The following is a 22268-nucleotide window of genomic DNA, read 5'->3' as shown; positions in this document are numbered from 1 at the left end:
CCAAACTATACATTATGGTAAAACGTTCCAAAAGATCACTATAATATATGTTTACGCTTTTTTCTCTACACATAGATTTTGTATAAATCGATTGCGAAGAAAAATATGATCTTATTCTTCACACCGTTGACAAAAAAAAGATAAACGTATGTCATTTAAACTAATCTCTCTTTTTTTCGTTCTCTGCTAGTACATGTCAGAAGATTTTTTTTGTCGTCAGAGCAAAGAAATCTTACAGAAAGCTTTAAAAGCAATCTTATTTTCAAGATCAGTCTTCTGTAACAGCCACAGCTGAAGGATAGACAGGTGTCAGGAGATTATTAGACCATCAGCCTTTTTTTTTACCAAAGTTAGTAACAGAACCATCACCGTAAAATATGACTGTCATCTATACCAGAAATTAACGTCGTTGCTTTTTCAAAATAAGGCAGTTTGATTTATTTTTTCTTCCTGTTTTACAGTATTTAGATTTGCGATATATCATGTTATTGGAAGGTAAAAATTGCAAAAATCTAAATATATTTTATTTTTCGAAAGAAATGTCAGTTCAATGTATTTATACTTATTTTCTTTATCTCAAGATAATTAAAACGATTAATGATCGAGGATATTTGTTGATTTATTATGACTATCTTGAAAGAAATTAAATATAGTATTTTTAAAAAAATTATGTAAAAAAAATCAAGATAATATGATTAAAAGATTAATATTATCTTGATTTTTTTTAATCATAGTAATAAGATTTTTTTTAAATATTATTTTGTCAATTTAATACTAAGATTTATTTGACTACATAAAAAAATATTAATATGAACTGTAGGACATGGTTAGACAAAAGTGTCCTCCTCAATGAAATTCAATAACAGAACGAGGACCTGGTCTCTCAGATAGTCATACTTAAAAAATCTGACAGAATTTAATATATTAGTGACATTAAAAATAAAAAAAAAAGTCAAAGTGATAAATATTTAAAATGCCTAAATTATCTCTTTGACAAAGCGATAATAATCTTTAATTAACAAAAAAAAAAAAAAACGATAAATGTCAGAATAAAATGGAGGTGGGGGGAACGGGTTTTTGAAAAACAAAATCCAAAAACTATTATAGAATCCAAAAACTAGCGGAGAATATCTCTTTCTCTCGATGCGTCTTTAGGTTTCCGATTTGGTTTTCGATTGCGGTGAGCTTACGATCTGGCGGATCTCGCCTCGAGATTCTGGGGGTTTTTATTTGGTTTCTCTTATCGGTCTCCTCCTGATTTCGGTATTTTGTTTGCGGATTTGAGGCTTCCTGTGTTGGGAATTTCCGGATCTCCATGGGATTGCCTTGGTGATTTGATGGGAAGACAGGTAGGGGATCGAATCCTCTTTGGCGGATTTCACGGTGGGAATTTTCCCAGGTTTGGGCACATTTTGATCTGCTCTGCTCTGGTTCGATTTCAATGGCGATTTTGGGTTGGGTTTACGGATCCTGGGGCTCAGATGAGGGGATTTGCTTGGACGGATTTTGCTCTGGTTTCCTCTGGTTCGATAATCGTCAATTATTGCCCGGTTTCTGGCCGAATCTTTGGGTCAATTATTGTTGTGATTATCGTCATTATGGTCGATCACGTCGAGGGGGTTGGAATGGGTTATAAAAGGGGCTCTAGAATCGTCTTTGCTTCTCACACTCATCTGTGTTCTTTTGTCTATTCACTTAAACTTTCCTGGTCTGAAACTTGTTGGTTATTGGTTCCTTTATTCTCTGTTTGTCCTTCTTCTCTTCTTCGTACGGATACTATGGCTCAAACCGGGTTATTGGTTTCTCAGAGGTCTTCGGAGAGTTTGTCGGGGTCTACTGGTAAGCTGAAGATTAAGATCCCAAGGTTTGATAACTCGGCACTCATCGAAGGGTATGCAAAGACACTCATTGGTCGATGCATGAACCCTGCGATGCAGGACATGCAGGCTCTTTTGTTTATGCTGCCAAAGATCTGGAAGATTGAAGAGAGGGTTGTGGGTGCGGACCTGGGTATGGGGCGTTTTCAGTTTGATTTTGATCAAGAGGAAGATATTTTGGAGGTTCTGAAGATGGAACCTTACCACTTTGATCATTGGATGCTCTCCCTGGTCAGGTGGGAACCGGTGGTGGACCATAAGTATCCGTACCTCATCAAGTTCTGGGTCCGCATGATGGGAGTCCCCCTTCATTTTTGGGCAGACGAGACCTTCCGCAGCATTGGTTCAGACCTGGGAGAGGTTGTAGAGGTTGACATCGATACTGGTCGGGTTCAAGTCTTGTTCGATGGTTTTAAGCCATTAGTGTTTGAAGCTTCGGTCGAGTTCCATAGTGGTGAAGAAACGGTGGTAACCCTGCGGTACGAGAGGTTATATGGCTATTGTCGCCGGTGTTTCAGCCTGTGCCATGATGTTTCCCGTTGCCCGTTATTTGGTAATACGGGGAAACAACAACAGGCAGGTGGGTCGGATCCTCGTCCTGAGGATAGGTTACAGAGTTACAAGGGAGCAGTTGCGGGCGGTTCTAGTTCTGGTTCTGGCTCAGGTATGCGAGGGGCTCATCCCCAGGGTCCTGCTGTAGGAGGAGAAAGGGGTGCTGGAGGTGGTCAGCGTGACAATCATCGCCACAAACAAGGTTTTGGACACAAGTCAAAACGGGGCCGTAGGGAATTTCAACCAAAGGAGCAAGCTCCACCACATGTCCCGATGACTGATACCATTGCATTGATTGCGGGTGAGGGTGTTGGTCCAACTCAGGGTACGGATGAGGGTGTAGGGATCTCCCTTTCAGCGACAGAGCAAAAGTTGATTGACGCTTTTGTGGTGTCTCCTACGGAGGAGGTTGCTGTTTCTTCTGATCAATCTCTGATTCAGGGGGCTCTTCCGCTGACTGTTGTGGTCCCTTCTGGTGAGAATAATCCGGTGTGCAAGAACCTCTTTCCTGCATCTGACACTCACAATGTTACTACTCGAGATATGGTTCAGGACCAGCAGGAGGATCTCTTTTCTGCTGCTTTGAGTGATTTGCTGGCTCAGGAGTTTCAGCTCCCTGATGCACAAGAGATCGGAGGTCTGGGTCCGATTATGGAGGAACATGGGGTCGCATCTGGGTTAGCCTCTGAGGAGGTTCAACCCATCGTTGATGAGGAGGTGACGTTTGTCACCAAGGACTCTGGTCTAGGGGAGTCCCAGGAGCAGGATCTTCATGACGATGAGGATACCCTCGCTAAGGAGGGTGACCATACGGCTTCGGAGCAGGGAATCAAGGCAAAGAATGGGGTTCTACCACCTCGGTCCAAATCAGTCAAGAACAAAGGGGTCCTTCCTGGTGCAAGCACTAAGAAGCGAAACCTTTATGCATTAGCTTCGCCGCGCAAAAGACTTGGTTCGTCGGTTTCGACGGTGGGAGGAGGAGTGCAAGGGAGTGCAGGTCCTACTCATGGAGGAAAACCTCCAACTAATCCTGGTAATTGATGTTAAGTGTCTGTTTGTGCTGGCAAGGAGAGGTGGGTCTAATTCATCTCATCTGTTATTGGTGTTTCTTCCACAAGAAGACTGTGTTCTGGCGTAGTCGGGTTTTTATCTCTCCTTTTCTTTCTCTTGGTTTCAATAATACTATAATGGGTGCCCCATTGGTTCACTTTTGTTTTTTGCTTCAGTTCCCTTTAAAAAGGGTTTTTTCGCAAATTCAGGCTCTGACCTGTTGTAACCTTTTCATAAGAACAATAATAAAACTATGCTGGTGTCTTTGTTCTTACTATGGGGTATTTTCCTGTTGGTCACAGCGTTTCTCTCAGTTTCGGACCACTGTTTTTGTCTTCGTGTGTTGGATATTTCATTGGGGATTTTTATTATGCCTATGGGATAATTTCAATCTGGACTGGGGTCTAAGGTATTGCATCAATATACCACAGCCTCTTAGTTTTTCTTTGGTTGTTTCTCGTTTTTGGAGTTTCACACTCGGACCAGGCTGGTGTTGTGGGCCTTGGGCCTTAGTGGATATTATTGGTGGTTTTCGGACTAAAGTGGTGTTCTTTACTTTGGTTATTTGTCCGTGGTCTGGACGGGTAGCATTATGTGGTCTTAACCACATTTTTTTGGGGGTTTAATTAATGAATATTATCAGTTGGAATTGTCAAGGCCTAGGTAACAAGGCAACAATCGGCAATCTGCGGGATCTATGGCATAAACATCGCCCGGATTTTTTGTTTTTGATGGAAACAAAACAGCCTCGTGTGGTTCTGGAAAAATATATAGGGCATTTTGGCTACACAGATTTAACCACAGTGGAACCTATTGGTTCAAGTGGGGGCTTGGCACTTTTTTACAGTCAAGCGGATTTTAATGTTACAATTTTATTTGAGTCTAATCGGTTAATCGACATTGAAGCGGTTTATAAAGGACGGGTCATTTATTTAACGTTCGTTTATGGTGATCCAGTCCCGAAGAACCGTGACATGGTGTGGGAGCGGTTATTGCGTATTGGTGTGTCTCGGTCCTCTCCATGGTTTACTGTTGGTGATTTCAATGAATTAACTGGTAATCATGAGAAACGAGGAGGCAAATTACGGCATCCGTCTTCATTTCTTCCTTTCAATGGAATGATCCAAGATTGTGGTTTTCTGGAATTTCCATTCCTAGGAGATTGCTTATCTTGGCGAGGTTGGCGGGATAAAAAGCCAATCCGGTGTCGGTTGGATAGAGCCCTCGGCAATGAAGATTGGCATGATCTATTTCCAGATACGGTACTCGAGTATTTACCTATGATTGCCTCTGATCATAAGCCCGTTGTGGTCAATATAGGGGCAAAAAGGCCACGGGGAAAAAGACGTTTTATGTTTGACCCACGGTGGATTGGGAAGGAAGGGTTGATGGAGGCAATCGAGGCAGGATGGGTTGGGGGGACTCCTCAGAGCTCACCCAATTTTTTAGATAAAATTGTAATTTGTAGACGGGCTATTTCTAGGTGGCGTAAGGACCACGTTCCTTTTGGTAGGGAAACAATTGAGGATCTAAAGTGCCAGTTGTCTGTCGCGCAGGCTGACGATGCAACTCCACTTTCGGTTATCGCTGATTTAAATGCTAGACTGTGGGAAGCCTATAAGGATGAGGAGGTGTATTGGTATTTGAAGAGTCGCAATAAATGGATGCAGATGGGCGACCAAAATTCAAAGTACTTTCACGCTCTGACCAAGCAAAGACGGGCCCGCAATCGGATCATTGGTCTTTATGATAAAAATGAGATTTGGTCTACGGAGGATGAGGACATCTGCAATATTGCAGTATCGTATTTTGCTGATCTGTTTACAACATTACATCCGACAAATTTTGATGAGGTCTTACGTGAGGTACACCCAGTGATTACAGCTGAGGCCAATGCTCAGTTAACAGCCCGGGTCACAGAATCAGAGGTCCGCGCGGCTTTATTTATGATGCATCCGGATAAGGCTCCGGGTCCAGATGGGATGACCGCTTTGTTTTACCAAAAAGCGTGGCAGATTGTTAAAGGAGACCTTGTCTCACTAGTTAATGGTTTTTTCGAGGAGGGGGTTTTTGATAGAGGTTTGAATACTACGCATATCTGTCTCATTCCGAAGGTGGCTAAGCCGACTCGGATGACGGAGCTGCGTCCAATTAGTTTGTGTAACGTGGGATATAAGATTATTTCTAAGATCATGTGTCAACGGCTAAAGAAGCTTTTACCGGACCTTATTTCAGAAACACAATCAGCTTTCGTCCCGGGAAGGCTCATTTCGGATAACATCCTGATTGCTCAGGAGATGTTTCACGGCTTACGGACTAATCCGTCTTGTAAAGGGAAATTTATGGCTATTAAGACAGATATGAGCAAGGCATATGACAGGGTGGAATGGGAGTTTATTGACAAATTACTTCACAAGATGGGGTTTGATGAGAAATGGATTAGATGGATTATGTTTTGTGTTAGTTCGGTGGAGTACAAAGTTCTTCTGAATGGTCAACCGAATGGTCTGATTATTCCGGAAAGGGGATTACGACAAGGAGATCCTTTATCTCCTTATTTATTTATTTTATGCACAGAGGTTTTAATTGCCAACATTCGGAAGGCGGAAGCAGAAAAATTAATTACAGGGATTAAGGTGGCCAACAAATGCCCCCCAATCACCCATCTCTTATTTGCGGATGACAGTCTTTTTTTCTGTAAGGTCGCCAAGGACCAATGTGAGGCCATCTTGAGGATTTTACGGAATTATGAGGCCGCCTCGGGTCAGCAAATTAATTTTGCGAAATCCTCCATCCAGTTTGGTCACACGGTTGCGGAACAGACAAAACTGGAGATTCAAGGGGTTCTAGGGATCACAGCTCAGGGTGGTATGGGATCGTACTTGGGGCTGCCCGAGAGTTTAGGGGGGTCGAAAACAAAAGTGTTTTCGTTTGTCCGGGAACGATTGCAGGGTCGAACGACGGGTTGGTCGGCGAGACTGCTCTCTAAAGGAGGGAAGGAGGTTATGATCAAATCGATTGCTACTGCGGTACCGACGTTTGTGATGTCTTGCTTTCGGCTACCGAAGACGATCACATCCAAATTGTCCAGTGCGGTGGCAAATTTTTGGTGGAGTTCGGATGGAAGGACGGGTGGTATGCACTGGCTTGCCTGGGAGAAGCTTTGTTGTAGTAAGCAACAGGGCGGCTTAGGGTTTCGGAATGTCGATGATTTTAATTCGGCTTTGCTGGCAAAACAATTATGGAGGCTTATTGAATATCCGGATTCTTTGTTTGCCAGGATTCTTAAGGGTCGGTACTATCGGAACTCGGATCCCATGGAACCGATTCGTTCCTACTCTCCTTCCTACGGGTGGAGGAGTATAATTTCAGCTCGCTCTCTGGTACAAAAAGGGCTTATTAAACGTGTTGGTTCGGGCGAGTCCATTTCAATATGGACTGACCCCTGGATACCAGCTCAATCCCCGAGACCAGCTCTTAGTAAGGGCCCTTTTAAGGACCCTTCTCTTAAAATCTCACACTTGATTGATTCTCGGACACGTTCATGGCGGATGGATGTGCTCTCGGACCACTTTGATCCTGGCGATGTTGCATTGATAGGTGCACTGCCCTTAGGAAGCTGCCCCAAGGATGATACTCTTGGTTGGCATTTTACGAAAAATGGGAGGTATACTGTTAAGTCTGGCTATCATGTGGCCCGTTTGACGAAAACAGGGCCTTTTAAGGCGGTTGGGGTCGGACCAGAGATTACTTCTCTTCTGGCTAGTGTTTGGAAGGTGCGTTGCCCACCAAAACTGCACCATTTTATGTGGCAGGTTTTGTCAGGGTGTATCCCGGTTTCACGAAATTTGCGGAAACGTGGCATTTCATGTGATTTGTCCTGCTCACGTTGTGGTGCAGAGGAGGAGACAGTAAATCATGTCTTGTTCCTTTGCCCCCCGGCACGTCAGGTGTGGGCATTATCCCAGGTACCGGTCGGTTCACAGTGTTTTCCGGTGGAGTCAGTTTTTGCAAATATGGATCATTTATTGGACCCCAATAGCCCGGGCTCTCATGTGTCCGCTTTCCCGTGGATTTTGTGGTATTTATGGAAGGCGCGTAATGCAAAGGTTTTCGAAAATATTACAGAACGCCCAGAGGAAACGGTCCGGATAGCTGAAGGTGAGGCTGTATCCTGGCATAAGGCTCAGGAGGGAGGTGAAGATGGGGTTAACTCTGACCAACCTACGGTAGCCGAATCCCGCCCACAGCGGCCCAACGGCTCTCTACCTTTGTTCTTTACAGGTTACCGATGTTTTGTGGATGGTTCTTGGAAATCCAATGATCGGTTCGCAGGAGCAGGGTGGTTCTGTATCCAGCCCCATGACCCAAGGCCAGGAAGGGGTGCTACTAATTTCCGGCAAAGTCTTTCCCCCTTACACGCTGAAGTGGAAGCTTTCATTTGGGCAATGCGCTGCATGATCGGACACGATTACTGTGATGTGGCTTTCTACTCGGACTGCGCTGACTTGGTGAAGATGGTGTCTTCACCGCACGACTGGCCGGCTTTCTCGACTTACCTACATGACATAAGGACGGACAGGGAGGAGTTCTCTTCCTTTTCCTTATCTTATATTTCCAGAGATGCAAATTCAAAAGCGGATCTTCTTGCACGCTATGCGCGCACTTCTCCGCAAAGTGTTCTGTATGTAAACAAGTTCCCTACGCATTGGCTCGTTTGAGCTAATCTATTGTTGTCAAAAAAAAAAAAAAAAAAAAAATGGAGGTGCTATAAACGACGTCGGGTAAGGGAGATATGCATATAAATAGAGAGAGCCTAACGTAGTCCACCTTCACTCCGAAGAATCTGGTTCGTTTCAACTTTGATTTCTCTTTCTCTTTTTTTTTTTTTTTTTTTCAAAGTTTGGAATATAGCTTCGATATCGCTACTTTATTTGCTTGGTTCTTCCGCAGCTTTTGCGAATAGTTTATAACGATTCTTGTATGGTTTGACGAAGCTAGGCGGCAGAAGAGAGGAAAAATGGCGAGTGGGCTCGAGAATATCGTGAACGAGAATATTGATCTGGTATGAACTTCTTCTCTTTACTATATGTGTTTAGTTTCGTTACGTTCGTTTAGATTGTTAACGAGAGAAAAGTTTACTTTGCTTTTTTACTAAACGATTCGTTCGACGTACTTAGGGTTCTACCGTTCTACAAACATAATTCTCTTTACATCGATTAGATCGTTGAACTTTTTGATTTCATGTATAGCTTGAGTGTTTTTTAGCGATGAGAATAGAATCCATGACAAAATAAAAATATTAATATTGATCTCAGATTTTTTTGGGTATACCTTTTTGGCTTTTTCTTTATTAATTTTTTCCTACTAGATTTTGCAATTGCACGATTCTATACGAATCGCAGAATCACCAGTAATTTTAGTTATAATTATGTTATTTACTTACCAAATAAAGCGAAAAGTATTATTTTTTTATAGAAGTACTCTTTTACTTTCACATGATTCTTTCTTAATGAGTTTACCTATTTTTGAGATTTTCTTCGATAAGTTTTTAGTCAAAATTTTGGGTGTTAATTAGTAAGTTTTTTGGAATTTTTCATACTCACAGGAAATCGCATTATCAACCGTTTAATCACTTCCCTAGATAAATACTAAACTAGTAAACTCCAATCTTCACCTGATTTTCAGAACTCAATTTAAGATCCCATCTTATATTGACAGATTTACCCCTATTTTTTATACGTTCCGTTCCATTGGGCCTTTAATTTAATTGGGCCTTTTAGGCTTATTATTATACGCTGATTATTCTTACTTTTCATGTGTGTGGGTAAAAAGGTTATTATTGTTTTGTTTAAAAGATTAAATAACAATTTTTTTTTCTTTTCTTTTTTTTTTGTCGTGATTAAATAATGGGATTTACACCTTATGAATATGAGTTATGAGATCATTGAATCGTTTTTGTGTTTATCTTGCAGGAGAAAATCCCAATTGAAGAAGTGTTCCAGCAGTTGAAATGCTCAAGAGAAGGTTTGTCTGGGGCAGAAGGAGAAAACAGACTCCAGATCTTTGGTCCCAACAAACTCGAGGAGAAGAAGGTAACAAAACATGTTATCTAGTTTGGTTTTGACCCTATTTAAAAAGTCATAAGTAACTAACTGTGTGTTTTGTTGGTGTGTGTTTTCAATTAACAGGAAAGCAAATTACTCAAGTTCTTGGGTTTTATGTGGAACCCTCTCTCTTGGGTCATGGAAGCAGCTGCTATCATGGCTATTGCGTTGGCTAATGGCGGTGGAAAGCCACCGGACTGGCAAGATTTTGTCGGTATTGTTTGTCTTTTGGTTATCAACTCAACTATCAGTTTCATTGAAGAAAACAATGCCGGTAATGCTGCTGCTGCTCTTATGGCTGGTCTTGCTCCCAAAACTAAGGTCTCTCTCTCCTCAAACTCCTATTTGTGTTTTGATACAATTCTTGAAGCTATATAAGAACCTCAAGGTCCAACTATATTTGTTTTTGTTACGCAGGTTCTAAGAGATGGCAAATGGTCAGAGCAAGAAGCTTCAATTCTTGTTCCTGGAGATATCGTGAGCATCAAGCTAGGTGACATCATTCCTGCTGATGCACGTCTTCTTGAAGGCGATGCTTTAAAAGTCGACCAGTCTGCTCTAACCGGAGAGTCCCTTCCCGCAACAAAAGGTCCAGGAGAAGAAGTTTTCTCTGGTTCTACCTGCAAGCAAGGTGAGATTGAAGCGGTTGTGATTGCCACTGGAGTCCATACCTTCTTCGGTAAAGCGGCTCATCTTGTCGACAGCACAAACCAAGTTGGACATTTCCAGAAAGTTCTTACGGCGATTGGAAACTTCTGCATATGTTCCATAGCTGTTGGTATTGTGATTGAACTCATTGTGATGTATCCGATCCAGCGCAGACACTACAGAGACGGAATCGACAATCTTCTTGTTCTTTTGATTGGTGGTATCCCCATTGCTATGCCTACTGTCTTGTCTGTGACAATGGCTATTGGATCTCACAAGTTGTCTCAGCAAGGAGCCATCACGAAACGTATGACCGCTATTGAAGAGATGGCTGGTATGGATGTTCTGTGCAGTGATAAAACCGGGACTTTGACCTTGAACAAGCTTAGTGTTGACAAGAATCTGATTGAGGTTTGTGCTAGAGGCGTTGAGAAAGATGAGGTTTTGCTTTTTGCTGCTAGGGCTTCAAGAGTTGAGAATCAAGATGCTATTGATGCTGCTATGGTTGGAATGCTTGCTGATCCAAAAGAGGTATGTATATATATAAGTTCTGAAAATTCTGTTTTCATTCTTGAAGAACACGGAATGTTCTGTTCTCATTGTTTGTATTTTTCTTTCAGGCAAGAGCTGGAATTAGAGAGATTCACTTCTTTCCATTCAATCCAGTTGATAAGCGAACCGCTTTGACGTATATCGATAGCAATGGAAACTGGCACCGAGTAAGCAAAGGAGCTCCCGAGCAGGTAACTTGAACTGATTTTGTTTTACTTTTAAGTTAACTGTTGTGTCTTTCTTTAATGATTAATCGATTATATGATGATTTCAGATTCTTGATCTCTGCAACGCGAGACCTGATTTGAGGAAGAGAGTCCACTCTGCAATAGATAAGTACGCTGAGCGTGGACTCAGGTCTTTAGCTGTTGCAAGACAGGTGAGAAAATTTGTTTTACATCGTGTAACGAACTATATGAAAAGAGTTAGATGTGAATGTTGTGTTTCTTTATTTCAGACTGTACCTGAGAAAACAAAAGAAAGCTCTGGTAGTCCATGGGAGTTCGTAGGTGTGTTGCCTTTGTTTGATCCTCCAAGACATGATAGTGCAGAAACCATAAGAAGAGCTCTAGAACTCGGTGTCAACGTCAAGATGATTACTGGTTTACATCTAAAACATTACTCTTTGCTTTGTGTGAAAATACTCTTGGATTTCTTACTTATGTTTACGTTGGTTTTAAATAGGTGATCAACTTGCTATTGCGAAAGAGACTGGACGTAGACTTGGAATGGGAACAAACATGTACCCATCCGCTTCTTTACTCGGTAACCACAAAGACGAAGCCATTGCTCACCTTCCTGTTGAGGAGTTGATTGAGAAAGCTGACGGCTTTGCTGGGGTCTTCCCAGGTTGGTTTAAGAGCTTTCTTTCTTTTCATATCTCGTTTCTTAACTCAAATTTTCTCTTCTAACTTTAACATTTGTCTTTTTTTTTTCAGAGCACAAATACGAAATTGTGAAGAAGTTGCAAGAAAAGAAGCATATCTGTGGTATGACAGGAGATGGTGTGAATGACGCTCCCGCTTTGAAGAAAGCTGACATAGGTATCGCTGTCGCTGATGCAACTGACGCTGCTAGAGGTGCTTCTGATATCGTCCTTACGGAGCCAGGTCTCAGTGTGATCATCAGCGCGGTTCTAACGAGTAGAGCCATCTTCCAGAGAATGAAGAACTACACAGTGAGTGTTCTCTCTTAATCTTAAGCTATAGCTTTCTTAGAACCTTTTCACCGATATCACTTGTTCTGATTATGTTTTATGATCTTCTTTTAAAACAGATTTACGCAGTCTCAATTACCATCCGTATTGTGGTAAGTAACCAATCTTGTATGCATTCTTAAATATCATCACATAATCACCTGTTTATAATCTCTTTCTTTGTGCCTTTTTACAGTTTGGTTTCATGCTCATTGCGCTGATATGGAAGTTCGACTTTTCACCATTCATGGTTTTGATCATTGCCATATTAAACGATGGTTAGTTTTCTTCTCTTTACAACAACTATTTATATAGAAGACTAACATAATTAACATCATTCATACTACGTACTACTCAACAGGAACTATTATGACGATCTCAAAGGACAGAGTCAAGCCTTCTCCTACACCAGATAGCTGGAAACTCAAAGAAATCTTCGCAACCGGCGTTGTTCTTGGAGGCTACATGGCTATAGTGACTGTTATTTTCTTCTGGGCTGCATACAAAACCGATTTCTTCCCGGTACATAACATATAATCAAATATCTCTTCACAATTACTTGTCACACAAGCATTAAACTCTGTTTTTTTCTTTTTTTGTGAATTTATAGAGAACGTTCCACGTGAAAGACATAAGAGGCAGCGACCATGAAATGATGTCAGCTTTATACTTGCAAGTCAGTATTGTGAGCCAAGCTCTTATCTTCGTCACTCGATCCAGAGGCTGGTCATTTGCAGAACGTCCTGGATATCTCTTGCTTATTGCTTTCTGGGTAGCACAAGCGGTAAGCATATTAAACATGATACTGTTTCTTCTTCTTCTTCTTCTTCTTCATTTCATTATAAACTCTCTTTAATGATTCATAAACTTGACCTTGTAGATTGCAACATTGATTGCGGTTTACGGGAGTTGGGAATTTGCAAGAATCAAAGGAATAGGATGGGGGTGGGCTGGAGTTATCTGGCTTTTCAGTATTGTTTTTTACTTTCCATTAGACATACTGAAGTTCGCGATCCGTTACATACTAGCTGGAACAGCCTGGAACAATCTCATTGACAACAAGGTACGTTTTGCTTTCTTAATTTACTCTTTTTGTACTCTGGTCCTTTCTTCTTCTAAAATGTGATTTCTAAGATCAAACAAAATCTCTCTGTCAAAAAAAAAAAAAACACAGACTGCGTTTACCACTAAGCAAAACTATGGAATCGAGGAGAGAGAAGCACAATGGGCTCATGCGCAGAGGACTTTACACGGTCTCCAGAACACTGAAACAGCCAATGTTCTCCCAGAGAAAGGTGGTTACAGAGAACTGTCCGAGATTGCAAATCAAGCCAAGAGACGAGCTGAGATCGCAAGGTAATGGATAACTCGTAAAACAAAAGAAAAAAAAAACTTCAATGTTTCTTGTGAGTCAAGCTAACGTTACGGCTTTTTGTGTATTTGCTTTACAGGCTTAGGGAACTCCATACGCTTAAAGGACATGTAGAGTCAGTGGTGAAGCTAAAGGGACTTGACATCGAGACAGCTGGTCACTACACCGTTTAATAAAAGATCCGACTCAGTTTAACAAGAAGATGATCAAGGAAGAAGGAAGAAGATCCTTTTGTTTAACAGATGATAATGATGATGATTTTATAAGAGGAGAGAAATAAGTTTTTTTTTTTTTTTTGTTTAAGTATATGTGTGCTTTTAAGTTCATCTAAACTCCTGGGGTTTTTTTTATCTTCCTTCTTCATGATTTTAGAGTTAATTATAACCATGTGTTTTCGTTTCCCATCTCTTGGAAAAAACAAAAGAGAAAACAAAAGAGAAGATACTATTATTTTAGGTTTTTATACATTTTAAAGTTCAATAGTGATTCAACAGTTGGGTTTGTCAATTTCAATAAAAAATTCTTTTTTCAGATGCGGACTGTGTTTTTGCTTGAAGCAGCGGTTCACAATGTTGCAAACTTGCAATGAAGGTTAATGACCTTATGGCGTGTTTAGTGTTAACAATCGAAGTTGTTGACTCGAGTATTCCAAATTAAACCAAGAGTACCGTATATTGCTTGTTTGGTTAGATGACTAACCGGTTCGGTTATTTCTTTAGACCGATTTGATAACATAAAACCGGATTTTTTAATCCGTGTGGATACATGTGTTCTTTAGTAAGCCACTAGTTGTTACCCACGTGGCAATCGTTTTATCACAAACTATGAGCTACAAAAACAAAAACCAAGAAGACGTGAAGGATCTTTAAAGAACATAGAAGAAGAAGAGCTTTGGAACACAAAATCACAGAGTCCAAAACACAACAACAAAAAAATGTATCTCGCCGCTGTTGCTTCCTCACGACAGAGCTTTTCATCGGATACGTTCGGTTTCCGACACAGTTTCAAACCTAGATCCAATATTAATCTCACTCGTCCCAACTCAATCTGTTGTAAGTCTCCACACCACGACGAAGACGAAACTGGTTCTTCCCGGTAATTTTTTTTGATTAATTTTTAGTGATTTTTTTTTTGTTTTTAAATTCGGGTTTGCTCTTATTAAATTATGTTATTTAATGATTAGGAAAAATGAGAATCAGCTGGCGAAATTGGCAATCGCGACGCTAGCGGTTGGCGTTTTGGCTTTGGGAAACGTAGGGGATGCGTTTGCGGCCAAGAGTGGTGGAAGAGTCGGCGGTCAGGCGTTTCGGTCTTCAGCTCCTCGCCCTCCTCCTAGAATTAACAACCGATCAAGGTAATTTATTTATTTACTTCTTTTTTTTTTAACTGAAGCTCTCTAATCACGATTTTAATTTTTCAAATATATGATTTAAGTAAGAAAGACCTTAAAAATTACCTTACTTACTGAAAACAATATCTTTAAAAATTTGCATGTAGATTCAAGATTTGTATTTGGTTAAAATATTTTGAAGCATACAAAACTTTTTTTTTTTTTTTTTTTTTGGACAACCACATACAAAACTTAAATCGTTTAATTTGTCGTATAAAAAATACTGTATTTGTTTATGTCATCTTTTTATCGATACAAGAGGCTTTATGCATGGGCGTTTTTTAGCAGCCTCATATCCACACTAGCCCATTAGTAGAGAATTATATTTTATACTTTTACATTTCAAATTTTATTAGTCAGTTATAAACGCAAACAAAAAAGATGATATATAAATCAAGACCTTTTTATATATCCCTAACAGTTTCCTTTTCACAGGACAAACATCTACGTGAATCCTCAGGTTGCACCACCTTTGGTCGGTGGCTATGGATATGGTTACGGCGGTTACGGATGGTCACCGTTTTCCTTTTTTGCCCCTGGTCCTGCGGTAGCAGTTGGTGCTGGTGGTGGCGGCTTCGACCTCCTACTTCTCTTCATGTTTTTTGGAGCCGCTTCAGCCGTGGCTAGAAACTTTTTCCGATCAAGAAATGATGAAGATGACGGAGATGACTATTAGGGGAGCGAAAAAACAAATTAAAAGAGAGAGGGTTATGTAATATGCTGAAATAACATAGTGAAATATACGATTTTGTGTATAAAAACTTATGATGGACGAAGACGGTTTATAAAGTTTTAGATTAGTAATTAATTTAGACGACCAATCGTAAAAATCACAAGAGTCAAATTAAAAACACCTCATGGCGCCCATTGAGTTCTTTCCATCCCAATATAATGTATGACCTCATTGAGGTCCAAAAGCAAATGAATATAGATTCTTAAGCAACACATAATTTTATTTTGTCAATGGTTTATCAGTGCTAACGAAGAAAGATAATTAGAGCTAAAAGTGAAAACAGTAAAACTGGTAGTAATAACAATAATAAGAAATCAGATACAAAAAAAAAAATGAGAAGAAGGTGAAGAAGAAGAAAAAAAATAAAAGGTCAGTGAATTAACAAAAATCAAGAAGAGGTTCGGTTAATACTAAGTCCTTGAAAAAGCCAATGAGGTCTCTTCTTCTCTCGATCCAACGACGTCGTACTTGAGCTGCTCATAGGCGTGTTTGGTCCGCTACTTTCTTGGTTATTATTACTGTTATTATTATTCTTATTGCTCTGATTATTACAATTATCCGATGATGATCTCAACGACGTCGTCGACGAGTAGTCCATGTCCTTGTTCGTAGTCGTCGTCATAGTAGTTGATGAAGAAGACAACCCAATGCTCAATGTCAATTCTAGTTCGCTCTCTTCGATATGATCTGTCGTCGTTTGTGTTGCTCTAACCACATTTTCGAGGTCTATGCCTGGACAACTTCCGGTTCTCTCTCTTGAACCGGTTTGGTCTTTGTTGTTGTCAACAGTCCAATATTGGCTTCTATGTTTGAGTTGATTCATCATCATTTTCTGTGTATTATATACTCTATGTAGCTCTCGTACCTGCGCCGATTATATATTACTTTGTTATATGCATAGTTATCATATATCATCAACAAGTTAAAGTTGTTATGTTTGATGTGATAGCCTAAATTGGTCCAAACCAAGCTGAAATTAAGAAAATGAACGAAAATTTTAATTCGATTCTCAATTTTGTTAAAAAAATTTTACGTTTTAATGAAGATATTTATCTTCACTGGACCTAAAGATAAAAGAAACAAAAACTCAAATTATAAATCTAAGTTAAGTGTATATATATTATATCATTGTTAATTATCACTTTATAGGTATATATTATGTATGGATAACTGATCTAAACTAAATAAAAGAAAGAAAAGAAAATAAACATTATTAAGTAGCTAGCTAAATCATGCATATCTTGATTCGTTAAACTGATCATCCTTTAAAAAAACCGAAAAGCTAAAGCTGAATTAATCCAAAAGTGAAAATTAGACTCATCAACGCAAAAGAGAAATTTAAATATTTCATAAATAATTAAAAAAAAGAATTACTCCAAGATGATCCATCACTAGATTTACTTTTTAGTTTGGTTACTTTTATAAAACACCAAAAATAAGAACCAAAACCACCAAATCCATGGAAATGTTGCATATATATATATATATATCAAGTATAACGTACCTGTTGCTTAAAAGTATCTTCTTGAGCTTGCATTGTATGTCTGATCGATTCAGCATTTTGCTTTTCAAGAAACCTATCCATTGACCTAATAATAGAAACACCTCCTTGTTCCTCTTCTTTGTCGTCAGTCAACGTCTCCTTTGACGATTTTCCTCGACCATTAACGCCAAAACTGATGAATCCACTGTGATCAACACTCTTTAAGCCAAGGGGATTCGTCCCAATTCGCTCAACCGTCTTTGTTCCCATGCCTGAAACGTAGAATCACACAACTTCATAACCATTTGATAATTGATAAACACATAAAAAGGAAGCCTAATACATTTAGATTGTATATATGTGATTGTGTGTGTATACATGTGATATGATCCTGATGGAGTAATCGTCAGAAGCCACTAGTTTTTGAAGTGAAGGGTTTGTAGACAAAAGAAGGTTGACTAGTGGGACACACTTTTATATTTTATTAGATTCTCTCTCATGGTGTTTTGTCTCAGAACAAAGTATTAAAAAAAAAAAGAATCAATATGTCTTTCTGATTACCAAACCAATGGATAGAACACGTTATACACCACAAACTATTGGTTTACATTTTTGAAATTTGTTGTTAGTGATCATAGAAGTAGAGGATCTACTCATTTTTGAATTGAAAATGACTAAACAATTTTTTTGTTTATTTATGTCAATTTATTTTTGTTTGCTTGTTACCTTATTTACTCATTCCAAACAAAAATAAATGATATAATTCATACATTATTTCAAATGTAATATTATATATAAACTTTGAAGTTTGAACAAATAATACATTTAAACCGAGCTGAATACTTCACATGTCAGTATCTAAGTAGTGCCATCATGAATAACATTAGACACGGCTTGTCCTACCAATAAGTTAATCGTACAAAACTTGTTTCTTTAATGAAAACTGATTTCCAATTTATTTACTTGCATGACCAATGCAAAAATTTCTAATTATTATTTGTTGTATACTACTCATTATCTATAAAAAATATTTTGTGAAAAATATAATCTTATAGAATAAGTTATTCGTATATAATATTTTATATTATTAAATCGGTATAACAATTGGTGCGATATAGTACAATAATATCATTTTCACTACTAAAGTTTTAAATAGAATGATTCGCGTTGTGAAATTGCAAAAAAAAAATATATATATGTGGTGAAGATTTCAAAGGACGAAGAAAAAAAAAATGCAAGTTGTTGATATTTTTGTTTTCCTTTTCTTTTTTTGGATAAGCATGAGTCTTTAGAATACGAAAAAATGATTAAAAATAAAATAGATAGAGACATGGGGAAAAAAGGGAACAAAAAACACTAGTCGAGCTTTCAATTTAATATCTACAAATAGGAATTTTTATTATGTAGTCTAGATTGTGAAAGTGTGAGAACTTATGATCTGAACAATGAAACTATTGATTTCTTTAAACTCTCTTTTGATTGATAGAAAATCTGTTTACAAGTTTGTTCTAAACAATTTTCTAACTTCTCAAAACTCTCTTAAAGAAACTTCTTGCTCTCTCTAAGTTTTAGTTCTTTTTCTTAAAGAATAAAACTTAATAGCTAGGTTAATTTTCTCTTGTTTGTGCTAAAACTCAACCTTGCTTTAGCATCCCTATTTATAGATCTAGGTATCAGCTATTTAATTAGCAAATTACCTAATCTAATCCAAATAGGAATTGGACAATTTTTTTTTTTTTTTTTATGGTTTAGGAAATTTTTCACTTTCTTTATATTTACATTCCAATTGTAAACATGAAGCTCTTCAATCTTCTAGAAGCTTCTCGTGCCTTCTAAATCTGTATGAGTCTTGATAATAACCGACATAGATCACTCGATACTCTGTTTTCGTATTAACGTCATGTCCTTCTGGAGTAGTTCAAACACTTGTTCAAATGCTGCATCTTCAATCTCCCCCTTTTTAACTTTGTGCTTCTCAAGCATAAGATTTTTTGGCTTAGATATAAAACAAACATCTTTAAACGTTCTGACACTCACGGATGAAATGCTGCATCTCAAAACTCTCTTTAAACAAACATCTCAAAACTGACGTTAATACGAATTTAATCAAATGCTGCATCTCAAAACTCTCTTTAAACAAACATCAATCTCAAATTCTGTAATTCCCACCATCGCTACTAGATTTATGAGTTCTTCTTCACTACTGCTACCATCATCTGAATCATCTTCAATACTTATCATAGACTTCTCTTTCTTGTGTTTAAGGTTACTCACACATCCCTCCTGTGTATGTCTTGTACCTCTGCAAATAGTGCACTTTGCATCTCGAAGCTTAATCGTTGGACACTCACGAATGAAATGTCCAAACCCTTTGCATTCATGACACTGCATATCAGCCTTCTTATCTTCACTGATTTTTTTTGAAAACTCCAGTCTTCTTTTGTGAATTACCTTGTTCTATTCTTCTTAAAGCACGATCAAATCTTCTTACTAATAAACTCACAACATCTTCTTCTCCTTGATCTGATGTGTCTCTACTAACCGTTAAGGCTATACCTTTTGGTTTCTTAATTCCATTAAGCTCCATCTCGTGAGCTTGCAGCATTCCAACCACTTCACCATAACTAAGACTGTCTAGATCATGTGAAACAGTTAGTGCAGTCTTGTATCCCATGAACCTTGAAGGTAGACACCTTAGAAACTTCTTGACCAGCTTTTGATCCTTATAAGTCTTTCCAAGAGTTAATGCTTCCTGAGCTAGCGCACTTAACTTTGAACTAAAGTCTGATATTGATTCGTGTTCTTCCATCCTTAGATTTTCGAATCGTGAAGCCAGCATGTCTTTTCTTGAGCTTTGCACTTTTGTGGTTCCTTCATACTGGATTTGCAGAATATCCCAAGCTTCCTTAGCAATTTCACACCCCTGAATTAGATCGAACTGCTTCATTCCTACACTGCAATGAATAGCACTCAATGCTCTTGAATTGTACTTGGATTTCTTATGTTCTTCATCAGTCCAGTCGGCTTCGGGTTTGGGAATTCGATTGCTTGACTCGTTCTTGATCGTCGGTTCCTCCCACTTTTCCAGAACAGTCTTCCAAGCAAGACGATCAATACCTCCTATGATAGATTTGATTCTTGATTTCCAAAACCCATAGTTTCCATCATCCAAGACAACTTTGTTATTGTTGATCAGATCTCCGTAGCTCTCCATCTTGTCCGCAGAATCTCATATGTAGTAATCCGAAAAAGTGCTGCTCTGATACCAATTGAAAGTGTGAGAACTTATGATCTGAACAATGAAACTATTGATTTCTTTAAACTCTCTTTTGATTGATAGAAAATTGTTTAGAACAAACTGTTTACAAGTTTGTTCTAAACAATTTTCTAACCTCTCAAAACTCTCTTAAAGAAACCTCTTGCTCTCTCTAAGTTTTAGCTCTTTTTCTTAAATAATAAAACTTAATAGCTAGGTTAACTTTCTCTTGTTTGTGCTAAAGCTCAACCTTGCTTTAGCATCTCTATTTATAGATCTAGGTATTAGCTATTTAATTAGCAAACTACCTAATCTAATCCTAATAGGAATTGGACAATTTTTGTTTTCTTTATGGTTTAGGAAATTTCCCACTTTCTTCATGTTTACATTCCAATTGTAAACATGAAGCTTTTCAATCTTCTAGAAGCTTCTCGTGCCTTCTAAATCTGTATGAGTCTTGATAATAGCCGACATAGATCACTTGATACTTTGTTTTCGTATTAACGTCAAGTCCTTCTGGAGTAGTTCAAACACTTGTTCAAATGCTGCATCTTCAGATTGATGATCGTCATACCAGAAGACTGTATCACACAAGTTTTTGTCTATTTAAATCAAATAATAGGAATTTATAGCCATAATGTAATATGGATTGGTCACAACGTTCATTATGATCTTGTATTCATGTGAAGAGGACTGTATCACCTAAAATTTCCACTTAACCTTGTTTGCTGGGATGTTTTAAAAAAAGTTGTCTACACATAAATCATATAAAAAATAATATTTTTATATGACACATGTACTTATAGCTAGTAGCTACTTACATTACATGTATACACACGCTTGCAAGGACATGAAGACATGAGAAGATCATGTCTATGTATCTATATTTGTAGAGAACCAATACAGATACCCAATAGGATAAGACAAGGACAATAATTTGGCTAAAAGATAGCAACGATTCATGTTAAAAAAATAATACTATATATGTATGTGTATACATGCGCACGCAAATATATGTAAACAAAATATCTATTTCGCTATCACAATTTAATTGTTAACTATATTCTTCTTCACGGAGGTATTGAAAAGTTAAACCAACTTGAGAACCCAATGTATGACCTTTTTTTCGAACATAGACATATATACAGAATCTGATTCATTACAGTTGGTATATTGATTCATGGACATACAAAACACACACACATACATATATAGCAACCCTTTCTATATATAGTTCATCACCTTTATCAAGTGAATCAGAAAAAACACCCATAGAAATAAAATTTATATCGAAATTACCTGAAAAGAAGAGTGGCCAAGCTGTGATTCTCTCCAAAGCAGCTCATTGATCACATGTTCTATGCTCATGCCACAAAACTCACATAAGACTCACGCTTACCTTAACTACTATATATGCTTTATCTACCAACTTGCTCCAAAGCATAACACAAAAAAATAATCCAAAAGCTGAGAGATCACTACAGAATTTTTTCAACAATCGGTATTGGAATAAAAGCTCTGTGGAAGAAGAGATAGAGAGAGAGAGAAAGGGGGAGAGAGTGAGAGATGGATAGTGGGAATTCACAGCTAAGGAAATGCTTAAACTAAATAAGGATTAATAAACAAATAATATATAAAGATGGAAGTTAAATAGTTTTAAAAGGCTAAATTTTGACAGGCTGGTGATATTTGTGAAGGAAGGAGGCAAGGAAAAAGCTGAGAGTTTTCATATGCTTAGCTTTTTATGTCCATCTAATTGTTCTCTCTCTAACAGACAGACAAAACAATAACTGCATTTTATATAAATATATTGTGGATTTACTAATAATATGTATTTTTTATAGAAATATTGTGTATTTTATACAAATGCCACTATGTGAAATAAGGGAAATCTTTACCATGTTGTAGATTTAACTCAAAAGATAGATAAGTTATTATGTTAAGAGTGAACATATATATATTAAGTATTATTGATAACATGTTAAATCCTAAGTCTTATGAAAGTAGATTCTGTATATTATGCATATATTATTTTTAATATATGTAAGTGGGA

General features: G+C 38.1%; 4 protein-coding genes across 7 annotated transcripts; 3 read left to right on the top strand and 1 right to left on the bottom strand.

Annotated features, from left to right (window-relative positions):
* Positions 1-954: 954 nt before the first annotated feature.
* Positions 955-13884, top strand: LOC104761813 (ATPase 3, plasma membrane-type). 2 transcript variants are annotated; one of them, XM_087499445.1, is made up of 18 exons: positions 955-1060; positions 8245-8328; positions 8481-8544; positions 9455-9574; positions 9671-9907; positions 10004-10765; positions 10855-10977; positions 11061-11165; positions 11244-11388; positions 11471-11635; positions 11725-11963; positions 12062-12094; positions 12178-12259; positions 12343-12503; positions 12592-12765; positions 12862-13044; positions 13156-13337; positions 13433-13884. In XM_087499445.1, exons 3-18 carry the CDS (start codon positions 8500-8502, stop codon positions 13524-13526), a joined length of 2850 nt encoding a protein of 949 aa, XP_087355571.1. In that variant the 5' UTR covers positions 955-1060; positions 8245-8328; positions 8481-8499; the 3' UTR covers positions 13527-13884. The 2 variants fall into 2 exon arrangements, with proteins under 2 accessions (XP_087355571.1, XP_019095995.2); XM_019240450.2 differs by lacking the exon at positions 955-1060 and having other exon boundaries at positions 8262-8328; positions 8433-8544.
* On the top strand, positions 1905-3470 carry LOC147923059 (uncharacterized). Its single transcript, XM_087497891.1, has one exon. The coding sequence runs from the start codon at positions 1920-1922 to the stop codon at positions 3468-3470; it is 1551 nt and encodes a 516-aa protein (XP_087354017.1). The 5' UTR covers positions 1905-1919.
* A 268-nt stretch (positions 13885-14152) lies between the features above and the next one.
* Positions 14153-15551, top strand: LOC104761812 (uncharacterized). The gene is made up of 3 exons (XM_010484944.2): positions 14153-14448; positions 14537-14707; positions 15179-15551. The coding sequence occupies exons 1-3, from the start codon at positions 14288-14290 to the stop codon at positions 15417-15419; spliced, it is 573 nt and encodes a 190-aa protein (XP_010483246.1). The 5' UTR covers positions 14153-14287; the 3' UTR covers positions 15420-15551.
* A 127-nt stretch (positions 15552-15678) lies between these two features.
* On the bottom strand, positions 15679-22027 carry LOC104761811 (uncharacterized). 3 transcript variants are annotated; one of them, XM_010484942.2, is made up of 3 exons: positions 21515-22027; positions 16981-17231; positions 15679-16341 (listed from the first exon to the last, which is right to left on the bottom strand). In XM_010484942.2, exons 2-3 carry the CDS (start codon positions 17227-17229, stop codon positions 15865-15867), a joined length of 726 nt encoding a protein of 241 aa, XP_010483244.2. In that variant the 5' UTR covers positions 17230-17231; positions 21515-22027; the 3' UTR covers positions 15679-15864. The 3 variants fall into 3 exon arrangements, with proteins under 3 accessions (XP_010483244.2, XP_010483245.2, XP_019095377.2); XM_010484943.3 differs by lacking the exon at positions 21515-22027 and adding an exon at positions 17338-17469; XM_019239832.2 differs by lacking the exons at positions 15679-16341; positions 16981-17231 and adding an exon at positions 18291-20796 and having other exon boundaries at positions 21515-21991.
* Positions 22028-22268: the final 241 nt, after the last annotated feature.

This window comes from Camelina sativa, chromosome 18 (assembly GCF_030686135.1).
Source record: "Camelina sativa cultivar CO46 ecotype springtype chromosome 18, ASM3068613v1".
Lineage (NCBI taxonomy): Eukaryota > Viridiplantae > Streptophyta > Magnoliopsida > Brassicales > Brassicaceae > Camelina > Camelina sativa.
The sequence above is the reverse complement of the archived record's forward strand: the minus strand, read 5'-3'. Positions and strand labels throughout refer to the sequence as shown.